The sequence below is a fragment of the Eleutherodactylus coqui genome, chromosome 11 (assembly GCF_035609145.1).
Source record: "Eleutherodactylus coqui strain aEleCoq1 chromosome 11, aEleCoq1.hap1, whole genome shotgun sequence".
NCBI classification, from domain to species: domain Eukaryota; kingdom Metazoa; phylum Chordata; class Amphibia; order Anura; family Eleutherodactylidae; genus Eleutherodactylus; species Eleutherodactylus coqui.
In genome coordinates, this window is record NC_089847.1 from 8,741,559 (window position 1) to 8,761,802 (window position 20,244).

Genomic DNA, 20,244 nt, shown 5'->3' on the forward strand with positions numbered 1-20,244 from the left:
GACAGGATAATGACACACTGACACTTGGGGGGACAGGATAATGACATGCTGACACTTGGGGGACGGGATAATGACACGCTGTCACTTGGGGGGGACGGGATAATGACACGCTGACACTTGGGGAGGCTGAATAACGACCCGCTGACACTTGGGGGGGACGGGATAACGACACGCTGACACTTGGGGGGGACGTGATCAGGACCCGCTGACACTTGGGGGGGACGGGATCAGGACCCGCTGACACTTGGGGGGGACGGGATCAGGACCCGCTGAAACTTGGGGGGGACGGGATCAGGACCCGCTGACACTTGGGGGGGCGGGATCAGGACCCGCTGACACTTGGGGGGGGCGGGATAAGGACCCGCTGACACTTGGGTGGGGGTGGGGGGGCTAAGGACCCGCTGACATTTGGGGGGGGATACGGACCCGCTGACACTTGGGGGGAGGCGGGATAAGGACCCGCAGGCACTTGGGGGGGGGGGGGCAGGATAACGACCTGCTGACACTTGAGGGTGGTCGGGATAACGACCCGCTGGCACTTGGGGGACTGAATAATGACCCGCTGACACTTGGGGAGGCGGGATAACGACCCGCTGACACTTGGGGAGGCGGGATAACGACCCGCTGACACTTGAGGGGGGACAGGATAACAACACGCTGACACTTGGGGGGGACACTCCTGTATGTAGTATTCAGCTGTTGTTGGGTTGCGCCGCTGCCTCTCGTATTGATTCGGAGTTCCGTTGTAAGCCCCCATGGAGCAGTGAATTGCTGTGTGGTGACACTCTGTGTACAGCGTTGCGGAATATGTCAGCGCTATAGACCGGCGTATCACAGAGTCGCACTCCTCGGTGTCCTGCGGGCTGATACGATGGCATCTCGTAATGAAGCTGCAGATACAGAGCCTCATCAGAAATCTTACACTTCTGTCTTATTTCTTAGTGTTCATCTGCCGTGGATCGCCCTCCCATCAATCCGCCCGTTTACCGTCCGCCGGGTGTAGATGGCGCCTTGTTTGGGGTCGCTGCGCTTCATGTTTTTTTATTATTGTGATTTAATTGAATTTGCAGCCTCGCTGATGCGGTCTGATTTATTTGCACGCGGCGCAGCTGTCAGCCGGAGGAGGATTGTAAATAATCGCTGTTCGTGTCGTCTGGTGGCGCTGCGACGCGGCCTGATCACATTATGTCACATTTCACTGGTTACCTTCCAAGCTGCACAGTAACCTTGCAGCATATGTTGTGTGCGAGGAGGCCGCCACGCTCCGTCATACGAGTAGCATGTCAATGAAGCTGCCGTCTTGGAAAATGGAAGCTATTAGTTTTCTTGTGTTTTCATTCCTCACCATTTGCAATATTTCTGCTTGGTGTCAGTGAACGGAAGCGTTCTTGTTTACCTCCCGACACGAAGCATCCGCCTCTTGTATTGAGCCGCGCATTTGTGACCCGATCAGAATAGGTTTTTAGTCTGTAGATTTAAACAAGAATGCGTTCATTTAATTGACAGCAAGCAGAGGTCTTGAAAATGGTGAGAAATTTAAGCACAAATATGTTAGAAAATGATTCCCGATATTCTCTTATTAACCGTTTCACAACCTCCTCATGTAGGTACGCAGTCGGGATGTGGAGCCGGATTACGGACCATAATCGCCCATTTACGCTCCCATATGGGAGCGTAAAAAAAAAACGCAGTGAATACACGTTACATGCGTGTTCACTGCATATTACATGCATGGAGCCTGAAGACAATGTAAAAAAAAGGTTACAATTGTTCCTTCTTGCTTTTTGGGTGGTTTTTGTGTACGTGACAAATGCGATGAATACGTGCGCAACAAAAGGCAACACGCCAAATACGCATATATTCGTAAAAACATTGCATTTCAAGGCCCGAAATTGCATGCACCCCTGTTAATGAGCCCTTCCTGATATCGGACTGACAGGACGTTAGTGGCAGGGGCATGACTGCGCCCCCTACAGGATGAGCTGCTCATTGCAGGCTGCATGCACCTGACCCATCCGCCGCTTCTTGCCTTCTAACGAGTCTCTTGTTTCTCCGCAGCAACCAGCAGGCCTTCCTGCTGGAGAACGTCCCCTGCAAGAACAGCAGCTGCTCCAGGATGTTCGACGTCCACTGGGAGATTGCCGACCTCAATCAGATAAAAGACGCGGCCGTGGCGACTTTCTTTGACGTTTACGAAGATGTGAGAACGCTTTTGCTACTTTTAATTGCCGCTTTCCTTTGAACGCGCTGCGCCGGCTCCTCTCCGGTGTCAGATTTTAGGACCCGCAGCAGATAATGAAGGCAAACGACTTAATTAGGCAGCGACACCGAGGCCGAGCCAGCAGGAGTTATAGAGCCGCAGACGCACTACACGCCCCAGCTCAGAGCGCAAGCGCTAGGACTTCTTAGGGTGTAGGAAGCAGATCTGCACGGGTTCGCTAGTTAGAGGGGTGCTCAGCTAGGTTTAGTGAAGGTCTGCAGTCGGGAGCATCCGAGTTAAAGGCCAGCAGTGAAAATGATGTCTTGTTAATGTTGTGTGAATTTTATAGACCCCCCAACTTATTCAGACTCTGGGCCCGGCCACAAAAGTGACTTCAGACTGCACAGCAGAGCCATAAACGCATCCAGACTGCGGGCCGGACTCCCAAACTAGGCCCTTAACCCCTTGAGTGGCGGGTTTCCTACCACCCTGTCGTGCCCACCAGGGCAGGTTTTTTAAAATGGTCTAATCATTGAATTTCAACTAATTTTGCAGTTGCGTCTCAAGAGCCATAACTTTTTCATTTTTCCATTGACACGGCCATATGAGGGCTTGTTTTTTGCGGGACAAGTTGTGATTTTTTAAACGGGGGAGGAAAAAAAGAAATGGGGAAAAAAGAAAAAAAGGGGCCATGTCATTAAGGGGTTAAATAATGTATTAACTTCCTTCTCTGGGTCATTACGACGCATGGATACCACATGTGTGATTGTATTTTTGATTTTTTTACAAAGTAAAGGGAGACAAGTGTTTTTATTATTTTTTTTATAATTTTTTAACTTTTTTTTTAATTTTTTTTTTTTTTTGTCCCTTTAGGGGACTTCCACAGGGACCCATCAGGACCCCTGATCACATTCCGGGGGTCCGATGGTGACAGCCCTTTACATTCTGCAGTCACATAGACTGCAGCATGTAAGGGGTTAACACAGCAGAGATCGGAGGTTTTCTCTGATCTCTGCTGTAAGAGCAGGTACCTAGCTGTCCTCTCACAGCCAAGCGCCAAGCTCTCCCTGCCACAGAGACCATCGGCTTGCTTCTGACAAGCCGATGGTCTCTATGGCAACCTGTAAACAAACCAGTGCAGGAGATTGCCGGCATGTCTGCAATATCTTCTGCTGGTTTTTCAAAGCCCTTGCACTGCTCTGTGTGGGTCTGTGCAGGCAGAGCACACTGTCACAGCTTGTGGCATTGTGCTCTGCAGCTCCCATAGTGATACATAGCCCGGAAATCTTCCGGGCAGTATCGCTATGAGCAGTGGAGCTCGTCCCTGGAAAATTTCCGGGCGTGCCACTCAAGGGGTTAAAGGGGTTGTCCCGCGGCAGCAAGTGGGGTTATACACTTCTGTATGGCCATATTAATGCACTTTGTAATGTACATTGTGCATTAATTATGAGCCATACAGAAGTTATTCACTTACCTGCTCCGTTGCTAGCGTCCTCGTCTCCATGGCTCCGTCTAATTTCGGGGTCGTCTTGCTTTTTTAGACGCGCTTGCACAGATGGGTCTTCTCCCTTCAAAGACCAGGCAGCATCAGATGGATCTTCAAAACAATTTCCAATCTTTATTCCTCCAACAAAGGAAAAACCTGCGACGTTTCGGTCAATCGTGACCTTTCTCAAGCATGCTTGAGAAAGGTCACGATTGACCGAAACGTCGCAGGTTTTTCCTTTGTTGGAGGAATAAAGATTGAAGATCCATCTGATGCTGCCTGGTCTTTGCTGTATATTCCTATTGATTATTGGGTCGTCATCCTGACCAAGCTAGGCTGCTGCATCTACCTGCTCTTCACTGAACTTTGTGCAACAGAACGACTGGGACTGGTCTAGAGTGAATCCATGTGAGTGCTGCTGCTGTCTTTATAGTCACTGGGTCTTCTCCCTTCGGCTTGGCTCGGCAGCAGCGGTGTTTTGGCTCCGCCCCCTTGTATGCGTCATCGCGTAGCTCCGCCCCATGATGTGTGCCGATTCCAGCCTCCTGATTGGCTGGAATCGGCACATGTGACGGGGGCGGAGCTACGCGATGACGCGTACAAGGGGCGGAGCCAACCCGTCGGTGCTGCCGAGCCAAGCCGAAGGGAGAAGACCCATCTGCGCAAGCGCGTCTAAAAAAGCAAGAAGACCCCGAAATTAGACGGAGCCATGGAGACGGGGACGCCAGCAACGGAGCAGGTAAGTGAATAACTTCTGTATGGCTCATATTTAATGCACGATGTATATTACAAAGTGCATTAATATGGCCATACAGAAGTACTTAACCCCACTTGCTTTCGCGAGACAACCCCTTTAACTTCCTTCAGACTACAGGCCAGACCCCTAAACTCATTCAGACTGCAGTCCAGACCCCCAAACCAGACCCTTAACTTCCTTCAGACTACAGGCCAGTCCCCTAAACTCATTCAGACTGCAGGCCAGACCCCCAAACCAGACCCATAACTTCAGACTGCAGTCCAGACCCATAACTTACATCAGACTACAGGCCAGACCCCTAAACTCATTCAGACTCTGGGCCCGGCCACAAAAGTGACTTCAGACTCCACAGTAGAGCCTTAAACACATTCAGATTGCAGGCCAGACCCCCAAACGAGACCCATAACTTCCTTCAGACTACAGGCCAGGGCCCGGCCACAAAAGTGACTTCAGACTGCACAGCACAGCCCTAAACGCATTCAGACTGCGGGCCACACCCCCAAACCAGACCCATAACTTACTTGAGACTGCAGTCCAGACCCCCAAACCAGACCCATAACTACAGACTGCGGGCCAGACCCCATAACTACAGACTGCGGGCCAGACCCCATAACTACAGACTGCGGGCCAGACCCCATAACTACAGACTGCGGGCCAGACCCCATAACTACAGACTGCGGGCCAGACCCCATAACTACAGACTGCGGGCCAGACCCCATAACTACAGACTGCGGGCCAGACCCCATAACTACAGACTGCGGGCCAGACCCCATAACTACAGACTGCGGGCCAGACCCCATAACTACAGACTGCGGGCCAGACCCCATAACTACAGACTGCGGGCCAGACCCCATAACTACAGACTGCGGACCAGACCCCATAACTACAGACTGCGGGCCAGACCCCATAACTACAGACTGCGGGCCAGACCCCTAAACTTATTCAGACTGCGGGCCAGACCCCTAAACTTATTCAGACTGCGGGCCAGACCCCTAAACTTATTCAGACTGCGGGCCAGACCCCTAAACTTATTCAGACTGCGGGCCAGACCCCTAAACTTATTCAGACTGCGGGCCAGACCCCTAAACTTATTCAGACTGCGGGCCAGACCCCTAAACTTATTCAGACTGCGGGCCAGACCCCTAAACTTATTCAGACTGCGGGCCAGACCCCTAAACTTATTCAGACTGCGGGCCAGGCCCCTAAACTTATTCAGACTGCGGGCCAGGCCCCTAAACTTATTCAGACTGCGGGCCAGGCCCCTAAACTTATTCAGACTGCGGGCCAGGCCCCTAAACTTATTCAGACTGCGGGCCAGGCCCCTAAACTTATTCAGACTGCGGGCCAGGCCCCTAAACTTATTCAGACTGCGGGCCAGGCCCCTAAACTTATTCAGACTGCGGGCCAGGCCCCTAAACTTATTCAGACTGCGGGCCAGGCCCCTAAACTTATTCAGACTGCGGGCCAGGCCCCTAAACTTATTCAGACTGCGGGCCAGGCCCCTAAACTTATTCAGACTGCGGGCCAGGCCCCTAAACTTATTCAGACTGCGGGCCAGGCCCCTAAACTTATTCAGACTGCGGGCCAGGCCCCTAAACTTATTCAGACTGCGGGCCAGGCCCCTAAACTTATTCAGACTGCGGGCCAGGCCCCTATACTTATTCAGACTGCGGGCCAGGCCCCTATACTTATTCAGACTGCGGGCCAGGCCCCTAAACTTATTCAGACTGCGGGCCAGGCCCCTAAACTTATTCAGACTGCGGGCCAGGCCCCTAAACTTATTCAGACTGCGGGCCAGGCCCCTAAACTTATTCAGACTGCGGGCCAGGCCCCTAAACTTATTCAGACTGCGGGCCAGGCCCCTAAACTTATTCAGACTGCGGGCCAGGCCCCTAAACTTATTCAGACTGCGGGCCAGGCCCCTAAACTTATTCAGACTGCGGGCCAGGCCCCTAAACTTATTCAGACTGCGGGCCAGGCCCCTAAACTTATTCAGACTGCGGGCCAGGCCCCTAAACTTATTCAGACTGCGGGCCAGGCCCCTAAACTTATTCAGACTGCGGGCCAGGCCCCTAAACTTATTCAGACTGCGGGCCAGGCCCCTAAAATTATTCAGACTGCGGGCCAGGCCCCTAAAATGAATCCGTACCCCAGATGAAGATGCCAAAATCCAAACACCAAGCTAAACCCCTAAAATGGATTCAGGCCCCAAATCAGAAACTCACTTAAACTTAAAATGAATTTAGACACCCAAACCAGACCCCTGAAGCTTTTTGTTTTTTTTTAAAGACCTAACTGATCAGCTGATTGAGCGATCATTGACAACTCTGCAATTACACAGAGGTCAGAGTGGAAGTCTCTGCGCCGATGTCTGTGTAGTGGCCGGCGCTTCTAACTGCAGGCACGGCTCGCAGTGATTTCAATGAGAGCTGCACTTCAACCCTAAAATTATTCATACCCCTAAAATGAATCGAGAGCCCAGATCAGCCCATAAAGTCAATGAGACCCCCAGGACAGAGACCTAAGATCTATTCAGTCATCCACTATAGCAGTTCTGCAGCGGACAGACATCTATGACAGCCGGTCTGTGGGTCCCAATAGCTGGCAGTCCGGATTCACACCATAGTCTGCCAGTTGTGCCCCTGGGGGTCGTGTAGGAGTACAGCGAGCTTGTGCTAGATCCACCGCAGCTTCTATTACCCCCACAAAATCGCCCACCAGTAGATGTTTTTCTTAAGGAAGGCTGGGTGAGAACCAATATGGCTGCCATGAGAGCCCCTCTATCCCTGTAGGGCAGGGGAGAGCGGCGGTCAGCGCAGTTTTGGGCCAAATAACCAGCAGCATGGAAGGGGTTAAGTGAATCCATTTTTTGAAGTCTTGTTTTTTGTGAATATTTAATGCCATAAATTTATTAGCGGCGACTCCGGCCCGCGGCCCCATCCGTGTAACTTCTAATAAAATCTGATTTTAAATTATTTACCGCGCCGGTCTGGGCGAATTCATTACTTTGATGTTGGCAATAGCGTGCGAGCGTGGGAAAAAACGAAGATTAATCTGCTGCCAGAGAAACAATTTACGCTGTTTATTAGGGGAGTTGATCAGATTCCATATATTATAATTGATTCGTTAGTGGTGGGGGGTCATCAGGGGGTGGGGGGGCAGTGTATCATGAGCGAGGTGCGGTGTAGGACCGGCGCCGCCTCTTCCTGTGGTCGTCGGCCATATAAACCGTCATGGGGCTGTCCTCTCTCACAGATTGTCCTCCCTCATTGTGCAGCTCAAAAGGAATTCTGGGAAGTGTAGTTCAGCGGTGACCTCAGCAAGGGAGGAAGTAGCCACCTTCTTCTCCTGGATCATGTATATGTGATGGTTGGCTAGTCATAGACTTATTTCCTTCTTTCCCCAACTTACGTCTCGTATGCATATGGGCACTGATATTTTGGGCCAAAAAATGGCATACTACTTTAATGAATTTGGAGCATTTTAACCCTTTCCAATCCAATTTGTATTCTGGTTTTCCTAGGGGGCTTACTCTTTTTCTGCCGTTATACAACGGCGCTATCTGCTGGCTAAAGCCAGTACTGCATGAGGTTACACGTTGGATAGACACAGACAGCAGACAGGCTGGCTATATACAGTAAGAGAACCCCGACGGACGTCTTCCAACATTGGAGCTGTACAGCCTTAAATCATAATGTCTTCAGAGGTCAAACAGTGAATTGGAAAGGGTTAAAGCAGCCAAAAGTCTGCCCTGGAACCAGAAGGGGCGGCGGAGGGTGCCTTCAGTTGTTCTTTTCTGCCTTCCCTCCGACCCTTCAGTTCCAGGTCCCTTTTTTCCGGTGCAGTTTTCAGGCTGCTTAATCCTCCGCAGTGCATTGGTAGTGTTAGGTGACCAATGCGCTATATCTTTTCTCTGATTGGCCAGAGCTGGTCACGGGATCATTGCTGGCCAATCAGACAGCAGTGCACCGTGTGCACTAGGTAGTTATTAAATGGCCATCATCTTGGATGTCTGGGCCCAAAACCAGTGGATTGGAGGGTAGGTAATACAACACCTCCCCTCCTGTCCCAAAACTGGAGGGTCACTTTAAATCTTAGCTACGCCCCTTTCTCACTGCTCAGTAAATAGGGCGCCATTCACATCCCTGCCGCACCCTTAGTTCTTCCAGCACAGATCTATGCAAGAACCCTGGATGCGATGGCACAGCATGCTGCATTACTGCCCAGTAGAGTCAGGGGCATCCGATCAGCGCGGTCCCATCATAGGGGAGCGGGGCGGAAGCGGAAACCCAAATGCAGATGTGAACTGAAGTGTTGATGCAGGTGATTCTGTGCGCTGCTCGCCCTCACCGACTTGTGTTCTTACAGGGCATCCTGGACATCATCGTCATAAGTAAGAGAACCCCCGAGGACGGCGCCATCAACATCCTAATGAATAACTTTGAAGTTGACGCTTACTTTGTTAAAGTCATAGGTGAGTGCACACTACCCCCGATAATATATATAGTATATAGTATAGCCTGCACAGTCCCGGGAAGACTTTGTCACAATGATGTCTGTGTGAACGCCGGTTTCTATGCCAACCAGTCGCTGTGCTCTAAAAAAGAAGATAATTGTGACTTCTTTTAAAGGGACTTATTGCCTGTCATACTCTTAAAGCGATTGTCCAGTTGTAAAGTATTGATGGTCTATCTGCATGATAGGTCACCCATAATCGATTACCACATGGGGCCCCCCCAATTAGTTGTCTGCTGGGTCAGATAGCTCATATAATGAGACAGCTCTGTTCTCGCTGCAGTGGCCAGGTTTGGTATTACAGGCAAAGTTCCCATATACTTCAATGCCTGCAATACCAGGCCTCACCACTGCAGTAAGAACAGAGCTCTCTGCTTCCTGCTGAAATCGGCTCAGTGTCCAAGTACACAAGGCTTAGCAAACAGCTGATCAGTGGGTTTCCTGGCAGTGGATCCCTGCCAATCTACTGATGATGACCTATCGTGCTGACAGACCGTCAGAAGTTTACAAGTGGAGAACCCCTTTAAGAAGAATAATAATAAACTGCAGGAGAGTATGCAGCCCCTTCTGGCTTTAAGTCTTCTTTTATTGGGGCTCTTATCCCTCACAGTAGTTCTTGCTGGAGTTAAAATCGTCTCTTTGTGTACTGGCTTCCTTCTGAACAAGCAGATCTGCAGTGTAAAGCATAGGGGACAAACAGTGCAGTGTGTCACCTCTATGGGTTTCCTATTCCAAAATCGTACTGAGTTGATCGGTTTCCTATGATTTTGGCAATACTTTGTTAAAGATGGGCAAAATAGATAGCGAGCTCCTGGGGTCAGATGTGAGCTTGAAGGGCCCGTTCACACTGCGTATTTCAGCGTGGATTCTGCGCCAAATCCACACCGTTTCAGTTGAACGCTATAGAGATCCGCACTGTAGTTCGTACGGGGACAGATTTTGACATGCCGGACGTGGAAGAATTAATGCGTCGGTTGTTGATGCGTAAACGGCGTCGGGCGCCACGCGTGGATCTGTCCCATTGACTGAGGCTAAATCCGTATATCTGTGCGGACTCGGAGACTTGGCCTCCGTGTGAACGTCCCCTAACAATTGGCGCCATACAACTAACCGGGAGCGAAATAGTAAATAACCCCCTCCGTATAGACGGCGGCAGACGACGGGCGCGCCCTCCTCCTTGACTCTTCGCTGCCCTTTACGTCTTTATTAGCTCAGCCCCCCCCTCCTCCTGCTCTCTCTCATGCTCGGCGTCCTGCTATTTCGCACTCTCTCATCTCGCGGGCGCTCTCTTGACAGCTTAGCATCTTCATTGAAGCGCACGGGATTAATTATAATCATTCCGGGGGATACGTGAAGCCGCTCCACATCGCGCCTCGTTACAAAAAAAAGGGGTAAAAAAAGCTTTGGAAACTTGGTGCTTTTATATAAAAGGCGGGGGGGGGGGGGGGGGGGGGGGGACTGCAGCGACTTACAGGGGAGCTCCGTTTAATCACGCCGCCCGCTCTCCGCCCGTGCCAGCAGCGTCGCGTCTTGGCAGGAGGATGACTGCACTTCTGAACAGATGTTTGCGAGTATTAAGGGGTCTTGGAGAAATAGTCGGGGACATGGTAATTGGTCATCCGCTCGTGTAAAGCTCTGACATTCGCTTCAAAGGCAGAAGGATTTCTTACGCAGGGAGCGGCTGCAAACTCCGTCCTGGCCAAGTGCCGCCATCTGTAAATACCCCGCCACATACTGGGATTTCCTACAAATGCAGCGGCGCGCTCGCCCCGATCAGGGCGCTGCTCGGCTGAGCGTTAGCATTATATTGACTGCTTTAAGCTTACTGTGTGTCAGTGTGCTAAAGCACTTAGAAACGGCAGAACTATACTTTGAGTTGTGAATGGAATGCAAAAACAGCAGTATAGACTGACACACACATGAGTAGAGAGAAGCAAGAAGAGGGATGTGACTGTTTAAAAGTGTTCTCTGGGACTAAAAAAAATAAATAATTCACTGGTCAGATGTCGCCCCACTCCCTGAAGAAGTATGTGCATGTGACACCACGCTTAGCGGGAGCCAGCTCAGACAGCAACAGCAGGGATCGGTGACAACACTGATCCCTGCTGTTAACTGCTTACATGCCACGATAAATATTGATTGCAGTATGTAAAAGGTTCAGAGAGACAGGGTGCTTCCTCCGTGACGGTATCGGCTCTCCGCCACGTAACTGTGGAGGGCCGATGGGTTGACATTGCAACTGGACGCCAATCAATAGTGGCTGGGTCTACCATGGCCTGTGTTCGCTGTGGTAAGTGATAATGCATTGCAGTACAGAAGTATTGCAGTGTATTCTCAGAGCGATCATGGGATTGCAGGTTCATGTCCCCCACTGGGACATAAAAATGTCCTTAAAAAAAAAAGTGAAAAATAAACTTTTTGTGCACTTCCCCACTTGTTTAGAATTTTTTTTTTTAATTCAAAAGACCATATTTGGTATCGTCGCATCCATAACGACTCGTGCAGAGTGTCAAACAAACTTTTTTTCCTGCTCGGAAAAGTTTTTCAAAAACTGAGCCAAAATGCTTTTTTTTTTTTTTTTGTTCATTTCACCTCCTCAACAAAAACACAATAAAAGTGATTTAAAAAGCCACATGTACCCCAAAACAGTACCAATAAAAACTAAAGCTCGTCGCGCAAAAAAAAAAAGCCGCCGCAGAGCGCCGTCCATGGGAGAAAAAAAAAGTTATGGGACTTTGAATGAAACAATGCAAAATATTTTTTTTTTAAAAGAAAAGCGTTTTTATTTTGCCAAAGTGGAAAAAAACTAAAAAAATCTATAATTTTGATATAGTCATAATTGTACCGACTGGCAGAAAACACGTATCCCGTCGCTCCTGCTGCAGGGTGGTGGGATTGATGTTTTTTCTTCCTGTCCTCCAAAATAAAGTTATACATTATATGACCCCAAAGACAGTCCGACCGCGCGCCAAACAGATACACCGCCCCCGCGGCCGCGTCGGGGAAAAAACAATAAAGTTACGGCTTTTGAAAAGTGCAGATGAAAATCCCCCCCAAATTGTCGCGCCCTTATGGCCACAATAGGCCGCGTCAGTAAGGGGTTAAGGGGTGGGTGCGGCCTGTTTCTTTAAGTTACCCCCTTCCGCCCTTAAACGTTGTTTTTAGTCCTCTGACCGACGCGGTTTATTTCCCGGGCATTATGGGTAACTGCCCGTTAAGGACGCCCTCCGCATCGTCATTTTGCTAATTGCTTCCTAGAATGTCTTGGATGGTTTTCGCCGCCGTCTCGCAGTCCGTCGCGTCCTCCTATTAATGAGCCGCACGCCACGGTAATTAGGGATAATGTATATTTTTTTGTCTCCTTGGTATTTCGGTAACGCTCGTTACCATGACGGCGCCTCATTAACCTGAAATTAGAGGTGGCGAAGATTTTGAAGGTCATCGCTGGGGCCTGAGTGAAGGGATGTTTTTGGCTTTGCGGCTATACAGACGTCACCCTCACCGGGACGATTTAGTAAAGGTTAATACCTCTGCTTTCTGTCACCACTCATTAGAGACCAGCGCTAATGTAGCAGAGCTAAAGAGACCAGCCAAAAATCAGTGAGCGCCTGGAGATACGAGGCGGCCGGCGCGGCGTGGAGCGAGTCACATGACGCCACCTCTGTAATGTGTAACATTGTATCGTTCTGCAGTTTTATACTTTGTTTCCAGCCGCCTTCATTCTAAAGATCTCTGCTTGCTGTCAGTTATCAGGAGGCTGAACATGTGTACAGAGCTAACAAGGCTCACAGCTGAGGGTTTGTCACAGTTGTATCCAGTGAGCTTGGCATCAGCAGCACAAGTCTCCTGTCATGATACGCTGTAACAAACCCTCAGCTGTGACTGGTAGAGGGCTGTAGTCAGTGACTGCCAGCAGAGGTGACCTAGAATGATGCTATTGATACAGTATGGTGTGTTGGCATATAGTGACCCAGGCGCATGCTAAAAACGTGTCCCGGGAATGGCGCCCCCCGGGTAGTCTGGTGTATGCGCGGAGAAAGCTTCCGTGAATGTAGATCGTGACGTAAGCGGATAAATGTGCGCAGCGCGACCGGCGCTCACTCGCTGTCTCTTTTTCTTCTAGTGCTCAGTGGGATCTGCTCCAACGACTGCCCAAATCACGTAAAGGTAAGAACCGCGCCATTTATAATCCATCCGTGTATTTCATGTACATCCGCCATAATGCTGTTCCGCTGCTGGTAAGGAGATCTTGTGAGTCTGACACTCCGTGACGTCAGTACACAGGACGTGAATTACTGACCCCCGCAGCATTTCTCCCCCGGGGCAGCGTGCGGGTATGGAGCGGGATCAGCGGTGTCGGTGACCGCCCCTCATCTGCATCGCTCTCTCTGCGTATTGTTCCTGTCTCCTTTCAGCAATCCTCCTTTGTGCAGCGGATGTCGCCGAGGTCTGCTCTACAAAGCCGTCAAGCCATTGATTTTCTTAAAAGCGTGTCCGCCATAAGCCGCGCTGCGCTCGGAGGCCGAGCCGCGCGCTTTTGAAGTTTCCTTCTTTTCTTAGTCGTCAATCCACAAATATTTTCAGCGTGATAAGCGGCGGAGCGTTAGATGGGAAGGATGACCTCCGCCACCGCGTTCATTAACTGCGGCCGAAATAGGCAAAACACGCACACCCCGCAGGATACTCGCTTCTGCTGTACAATGGCGCAGCGGGGGCGGCCGGACTCCGTAAATAACAAGTAGTGGAAAGTTCTGCGAGTCTCTAGCATACATCGGAGGCGACTTGTACGGGTCTTCCATCAGGGACATTCATGGGGAGATCTCTGCGGCCCGCAGCCATCTCTATTCGCTGCAGGTTTGTTACAGTGTAGACATTCCTTGGCGAGGTGAAGCATCGGTGTGGGTCTCCCGGCTCGGACTGCGGGCTCCTACAGCTGCAGGTTTGTTACAATGTAGACATTCCTCGATGAGATGAGGCATCGGTGCGGGTCTCCCGGCTCGCACTTCGGGCTCCTACAGCTGCAGGTTTGTTACAGTGTAGACATTTGTCGGCAAGGTGAAGCATCGGTGCGGGTCCCCCGGCTCGGACTCCGGGCTCCTACAGCTGCTGGTTTGTTACAGTGTAGACATTCCTCGGTGAGATAAAGCATCGGTGCGGGTCTCGCGGCTCGGACTGCGGGCTCCTACAGCTGCAGGTTTGTTACAGTGTAGACATTCTTCGGCGAGGTGAAGCATCGGTGCGGGTCTCCCGGCTCGGGCTCTGGGCTCCTACAGCTGCAGGTTTGTTACAGTGTAGACATTCCTCGATGAGATGAGGCATCGGTGCGGGTCTCCCGGCTCGGACTGCGGGCTCCTACAGCTGCAGGTTTGTTACAGTGTAGACATTTGTCGGCAAGGGGAAGCATCGGTGCGGGTCTCCCGGCTCGGACTGCGGGCTCCTACAGCTGCAGGTTTGTTACAGTGTAGACATTCCTCGGTGAGGTGAAGCATCGGTGTGGGTCTCCCGGCTCGGACTGCGGGCTCCTACAGCTGCAGGTTTGTTACAGTGTAGACATTTGTCGGCAAGGGGAAGCATCGGTGCAGGTCTCCCGGCTCGGACTGCGGGCTCCTACAGCTGCAGGTTTGTTACAGTGTAGACATTCCACGGGGAGGTGAAGCATGGGTGCGGGTCTCCCAGCTCGGACTGCGGGCTCCTACAGCTGCAGCTTTGTTACAGTGTAGACATTCCTCGGTGAGGTGAAGCATCGGTGCGGGTCTCCCGGTTTGGACTCCAGGGTCCTACAGCTGCAGGTTTGTTACAGTGTAGACATTCCTCGGTGAGGTGAAGCATCGGTGCAGGTCTCCCGGCTCGGACTCCGGGCTCCTACAGCTGCAGGTTTGTTACAGTGTAGACATTCCTCGGTGAGGTGAAGCATCGGTGTGGGTCTCCCGGTTTGGACTCCAGGGTCCTACAGCTGCAGGTTTGTTACAGTGTAGACATTCCTCGGTGACATGTAGTTGTCCCTCTCCAGGCTGCCGTGAGTGAAGCCAGAACCGCAGATGCAGCAAACGCTAACTTGACATTTAATGAATTAAATTCACAGTCACAGCAAGCTTTACATTGAGACTCAACTTCCCAAGAGCCAAGTTAACTCTTCATGGCAGACTATGTACTTCCTAACTGCACATGCCCCGTGATATGCATGGAGCGGGGTCAGGAGCTGAACCCGCTCCACACACAGTGGGTTTTGGTGTCTCTGACAGCCAACACCCACCCGCAACAGCCGTGATGACTCTGATCGCAGTTGTTAACCCTTTAAATGCCACTGTCAGTTCTGATAGCCCCATTTAAATGTCCCGAATGGCCTCCCCGCAATAAGATCGTGGGGTGCTGGCCAGGGGTTATGACAGTCTGGGGCCGCCTGAAGGCTGCCATGATCATTTGCCTATTAAAGATGTGCCTGTGGACTATGTCAGGTCTTTAATAGGCAGCCTGTTAAAGGTGTTTTCCATTCACATACTATTGGTAGAGGCCGGCGCTTGTAACTGCAGCTGCAACAATCATTGAACTAAATGGGAGCTGTCCCTGCAAATACAAGCGTCGACCACTACACAGGAACCGGAGCAGTGGCTTACGCACCGACCCCAGTGTATATCGGCGCTGTCGGCAGGCGCCCATCAGCTGATTGGCTGGGGTCTCAACCAGCAGGCTTCAGTAGAAATTTCAAAAAAAGTCCTTTTCCCAGTCGTCGCATCTTAAGAAAAAATCTATAGATTTGTATTGCTGCATCTGTAGAGGTGCACGTATTATATCGCGGTGTCGGTGCAGCAGATCAGGGTGCCACGTTGTCGCCCGTCCTTTCACGTGTCTCTCCACCTCATTATGACCTTCCTGGCAGCGCACTGCCTCGTCTCCGTCGTGTTAGAGAGTCAATGGCTTTGTGCTTAGAACCGCGCACATTGTGTATTCTCCGCCGTCGTTTCTGGAGCGGCAGCGTCCTTCAACGCCTCAAAGGTCAACCTGTGTTCCTGCCGCTCCTCTAATGACAGAGCCCTGATTACAGCGCGTTATGCTGCCAAGCAAACGACGGCATTAGAGCGGCACAGCGTTCCGTCCGCGTAAAGCCGTGAGATTGACGGACAGAACCGATCAAGTCCCTTCAGGCGGCGGCTGTCTGCGTCCATCAGCCCGTCCTCCCCTCCATCCCATGTACATTCGCTGGATGAAGAGAAGCGGCTCTTATTTTCTGCACCACTGAGTGACGCTTCTGGGCTGACAACTAAAAGTAATCCGAATGCCGCGCAGCGCGCCAGCGACCTGCCGCCTCGTCACTCTCATCCAGACAACTCATTCAGGAGGTTCCAGAGGTTGTCAGACAGCAGAGCTAGAGTCACAGGCGGGATGAGGATATATTGTATCACCGAGGAGGATTAGATTGTCTTATTATGGATGGAGCCGCAACAAGATAGATGGTTGGAGGTTTGACTGCTGGGACCCCGCCGATAGGGGGAAAGTATAAAATAGGTCAGCACTTCCCAATAGAAGTCTATAGGTGCCCGTTAAACCACGGCTGCAACATGCAGAAACCGAAAAACGGCAGCAGCACTCATGACACATTTACCCTATTTACTCCATCTATTAAGTAACTCCTTTTTTTCACTTCTCGCCATTTCCACGTGCGGACGCTTCCCCTGTCGTAGACATCGCCGCATACACGAACACATCGCGTCCCCCCTGCCAGTCCTCTCCTGAAATACTCTGCGCTGCTGGGGACCCCACTACTTCACATCGTGACTCCCCCATGTCACCTGTAGCTCTCTTCTCATGAGCATCATCACGGGGTAGATGGTCACGGCCCCCCGCCTGTCCAAGCACACAGCTCTCCTGAAATACTCTGTGCTGCGGTGGGACGTTGCTCTGTCTGTGTAACTACTTCATGGTTTTACATCGTCCATCATTAGTGTTATTAATCCTTCTCATCTTCCTGTTTCAGCCTTTTGGTGTTAATCAGCCGGGCCCGTACATCATGTACATGACGGTGGACGCGAATGGCTACCTGAAGAACGCATCAGGTAGGATATAAGTGCACGTTATATGGCGGCCTGACTGCGGCTTCTGGGGTCGCACTGCCGAGTGGGGTGGATTAGGGACGTGGCACAGGCGCTCAGAGGGAGGATCTCAGACTACCCCAGTAGACGCCAAGTGGGGGGTATCGATCATAGCATCACCATGATGGAGATCAGCTGAAGTGTAAAGTACAGGGGAGACACCAGCAGCCAAGGCTGCACTCAAACGTAGGATACGCCGCCCTTCTATGGGCTCCGTAGGATACGCCGCCCCTCTGTGGGCTCCGTAGGATACGCCGCCCCTCTATGGGCTCCGTAGGATGCGCCGCCCCTCCATGGGCTCCGTAGGATGCGCCGCCCCCCCATGGGCTCCGTAAGATACGCCGCCCCTCTATGGGCTCTGTAGGATACGCCGCCCCTCCATGGGCTCCGTAGGATACGCTGCCCCTCTATGGGCTCCGTAGGATACGCCGCCCCTCCATGGGCTCCGTAGGATGCGCTGCCTCCCCATGGGCACCGTAGGATGCGCCGCCCCCCCATGGGCTCCGTAGGATAGGCTGCCCGTATGCAGGCATTGCGTACGCATTCCCAGGGAATTTGAAGAAAAAAAATAAAATCCCACTGCGCTCGTCGGATTTGCTAACCTGCACAGTGCCGTACTCGGCCCTTAGACTTACCTTCCCCGCCGTTACCCAGTGTAAGTGATCAAGATCGCCACTGCAATACATGGAGGTGCGCTTGAAGTAGTCGTCCTACTCTATGCACTGGAGGACTACTTTCACATCTCGATGCATTCAGTGGCCAGTATGAGCGCCGACATCGGGGAAAGTGAGTATAAAGCTTCCCTCCCCGGCGGGTCAGCTGCTGTCGGCCCGTGGGCTCAGCTGATGGCGCTGGAGGTCGCCAACAGTCTCTTTAAGATGCGTCTTTAATGTTTGTGAACTTCAGGACAAAAAATGTATGAAATGTCTAAAAATGCTTCCTTTTACAACGCGGCTCCTGAAAACGGCCTCATTTGTACTCGTGTTTTTATAATGACCGTGGGGTTTTCTTGCACGGTGATTGTCATGCATGTGTGAGCGCAGCCTTAAAAACCGCCAATCAGCCGGCTGACATCGGACAACTAACGACCCGATGATAGTCGCCGCCGCGAGTTGTTGCTGTACGGACGACTGCTTGTTTGCGGTTACACGCAGCGATTGTTCGCTTGCTCATGCTTGCGGTCGCTGAAGTGCGCAGATCCCTGCAAAGCCGCTGGCTGGTTGACGAGAGGCCGCGACTACCTGCTAACGCCGGGCGATGATGAAGCGAGCAGCGACTATTCTGTAGTTAGATGAAATGAAGCGACTAATGAGCGGGTTCCCGTTCCTGGTTTATACGGAACTCGTGCCGCGTACATTCGCTCATCAAGCAGCTGTTTGGTGATAGTTGTTCCGCATAGAAGTACCTCGCCTTTTCCAGCGACATTTCGGGTGATAATCATCCCATGTCCAAGCGGCCGCACTAAGCGGGAAAGCCAAGCAGCTGTCGGCCGTCTATACAGGAGCTCCGCCATGTTGGAGCGACTCCTGCTTACTGCGGAGAACGATGATCCCCGGCCGCTCCGCCGCACCAATCACTGCGCCGCCCTCCGCTCCCGTATAAGCGCTGCAATGATAGCGGCGGTAGTCTGTTCCACGGCTGTCGGCGGTCATGAACCCAACATTCGGCCCGTGTGGAGATACCTTTAAGCCACCCTAATCTGCATCTCATCTCCGGATACATTCGCATTACAATAGTCGTCTTCTACCAGTCGGCTTCATACCACGTTTGCGCAGTTGCTGGGTGATATTATATGAGTGAAATAACGGTGCTGCGTCACTGTATTATAATCACCGGCCGCGCCAATCCATAATTTCTCCCGCTTTCCCCTTGCTGCTCCCCTTCATTGTCAATGCTGTGATTGATGAGATGTCTTCTGCATAAAGCTGACATCCACCCTAATTCTGCGCTGCGACATAACATCCCCCCCACCCCCCCCCCCATATCTGTCATGTTGCTCCACCACTTGTAAGGAGATTGATTTATTGGATGCATCTTCAGGAATGATGGGGGCCGAGATAAACGGAGGATGAAGAGGCGTTTATGGCGGTGGAACTCATGGGGGGGCAGTATTGCTACTGCAGCAGAGCCAGCGTCAGTCTCATTGCTTCGACCCCATCCTGTTTTCAAGCCTCAGTTTCGGGTCCAGGACGAGGCCTGTGGAGACCCCTGAGCCAATATTGGGGGCTGGCTTTTGGATGGAGGTAAATGGCACATATAATGCCCATGTAATCCCACCATATAGTGTGAAGACATAATAGTGCCATACTAGACTACAATACCACTGAACGGCCCCTTTATTAGCCCCCCACATAGTAGCACGTTGGACCTCCTTCCATCTGACATGTTCAATCAAAGCAAAAGGTGCTGCAGTGTAAAGGATGGGGGTTTGTTAGCAGATAAGAGGCATGTGCGATCCTCAGTAGTGCGCAGGATCTTCCGTCTCTCTTGTCCCTGATTGGCAGAGGGCGGTTGCGTCGGCACTCAGCGATCAACGCACAACCTTTCACCCCCCAGGGACGGAAAGAGTTAAAGGCGGCGGTTGCTGTATAATTTCAGCTAAGCCCCTTGCGCACGCCTTAATCCTCCTCAACTCTCCAAGACTCTGCTCCGTGGAAGGAGATGAAGACGGCGGAGATTGACAGGTCGGCCCGGATCCTAGAGAACAAGGCAGGGAACTTCACAGCGGCCGCCACTTGTCCCAGTAGGATGAGCCCGACGCCGCCGCCGCGCGCACAAACCGCCATTCTTCTCTTATTATTTATTTCAAAAGGGATTTTTAGCCGCTTTTTGCTTTCTCGTGGCGGCGAGGGGAAGCCCCGCAGTCATGGCGCTCATTAGCATGGGAAAAGGCAGCGACATCTTGCAGCTCCTGCAGATAAAGTCCTGCTCCAGGCGTAGAAGGATTAAAGAGTAAGCGCTTTACAGCGGCGATTGCTGGCAGAGCGAGTCGTCCCATCCTAATAACTAGGCACCGCAGAGCAGAAGGGGCCGACGGGGAAGTGGCACAGCTTGTACGCCAGGCGCTGGCGGTATACAGGTTATTCCTGCACTCCTGCTGCTGGAATCGGGCTTTATTAACCATCACAGGTCTACTGTACTCCACTCACAGCCAGAGCTGCTCCCACACGTCTGCTGAAAACAGACAGCATTACTGCTG

General features: G+C 51.7%; 1 protein-coding gene across 1 annotated transcript in view; it reads left to right on the forward strand.

The window, feature by feature from the left end:
- ITFG1 (integrin alpha FG-GAP repeat containing 1) overlaps positions 1-20,244 on the forward strand; it is a 164,429-nt gene that overhangs the window by 100,471 nt on the left and 43,714 nt on the right. Inside the window, exons 11-14 of the mRNA XM_066583997.1 lie at positions 2,059-2,200; positions 8,812-8,917; positions 13,082-13,125; positions 16,931-17,009. Coding sequence (XP_066440094.1) covers positions 2,059-2,200; positions 8,812-8,917; positions 13,082-13,125; positions 16,931-17,009 — 371 coding nt within the window. The remainder of the gene's footprint in view (positions 1-2,058; positions 2,201-8,811; positions 8,918-13,081; positions 13,126-16,930; positions 17,010-20,244) is intronic.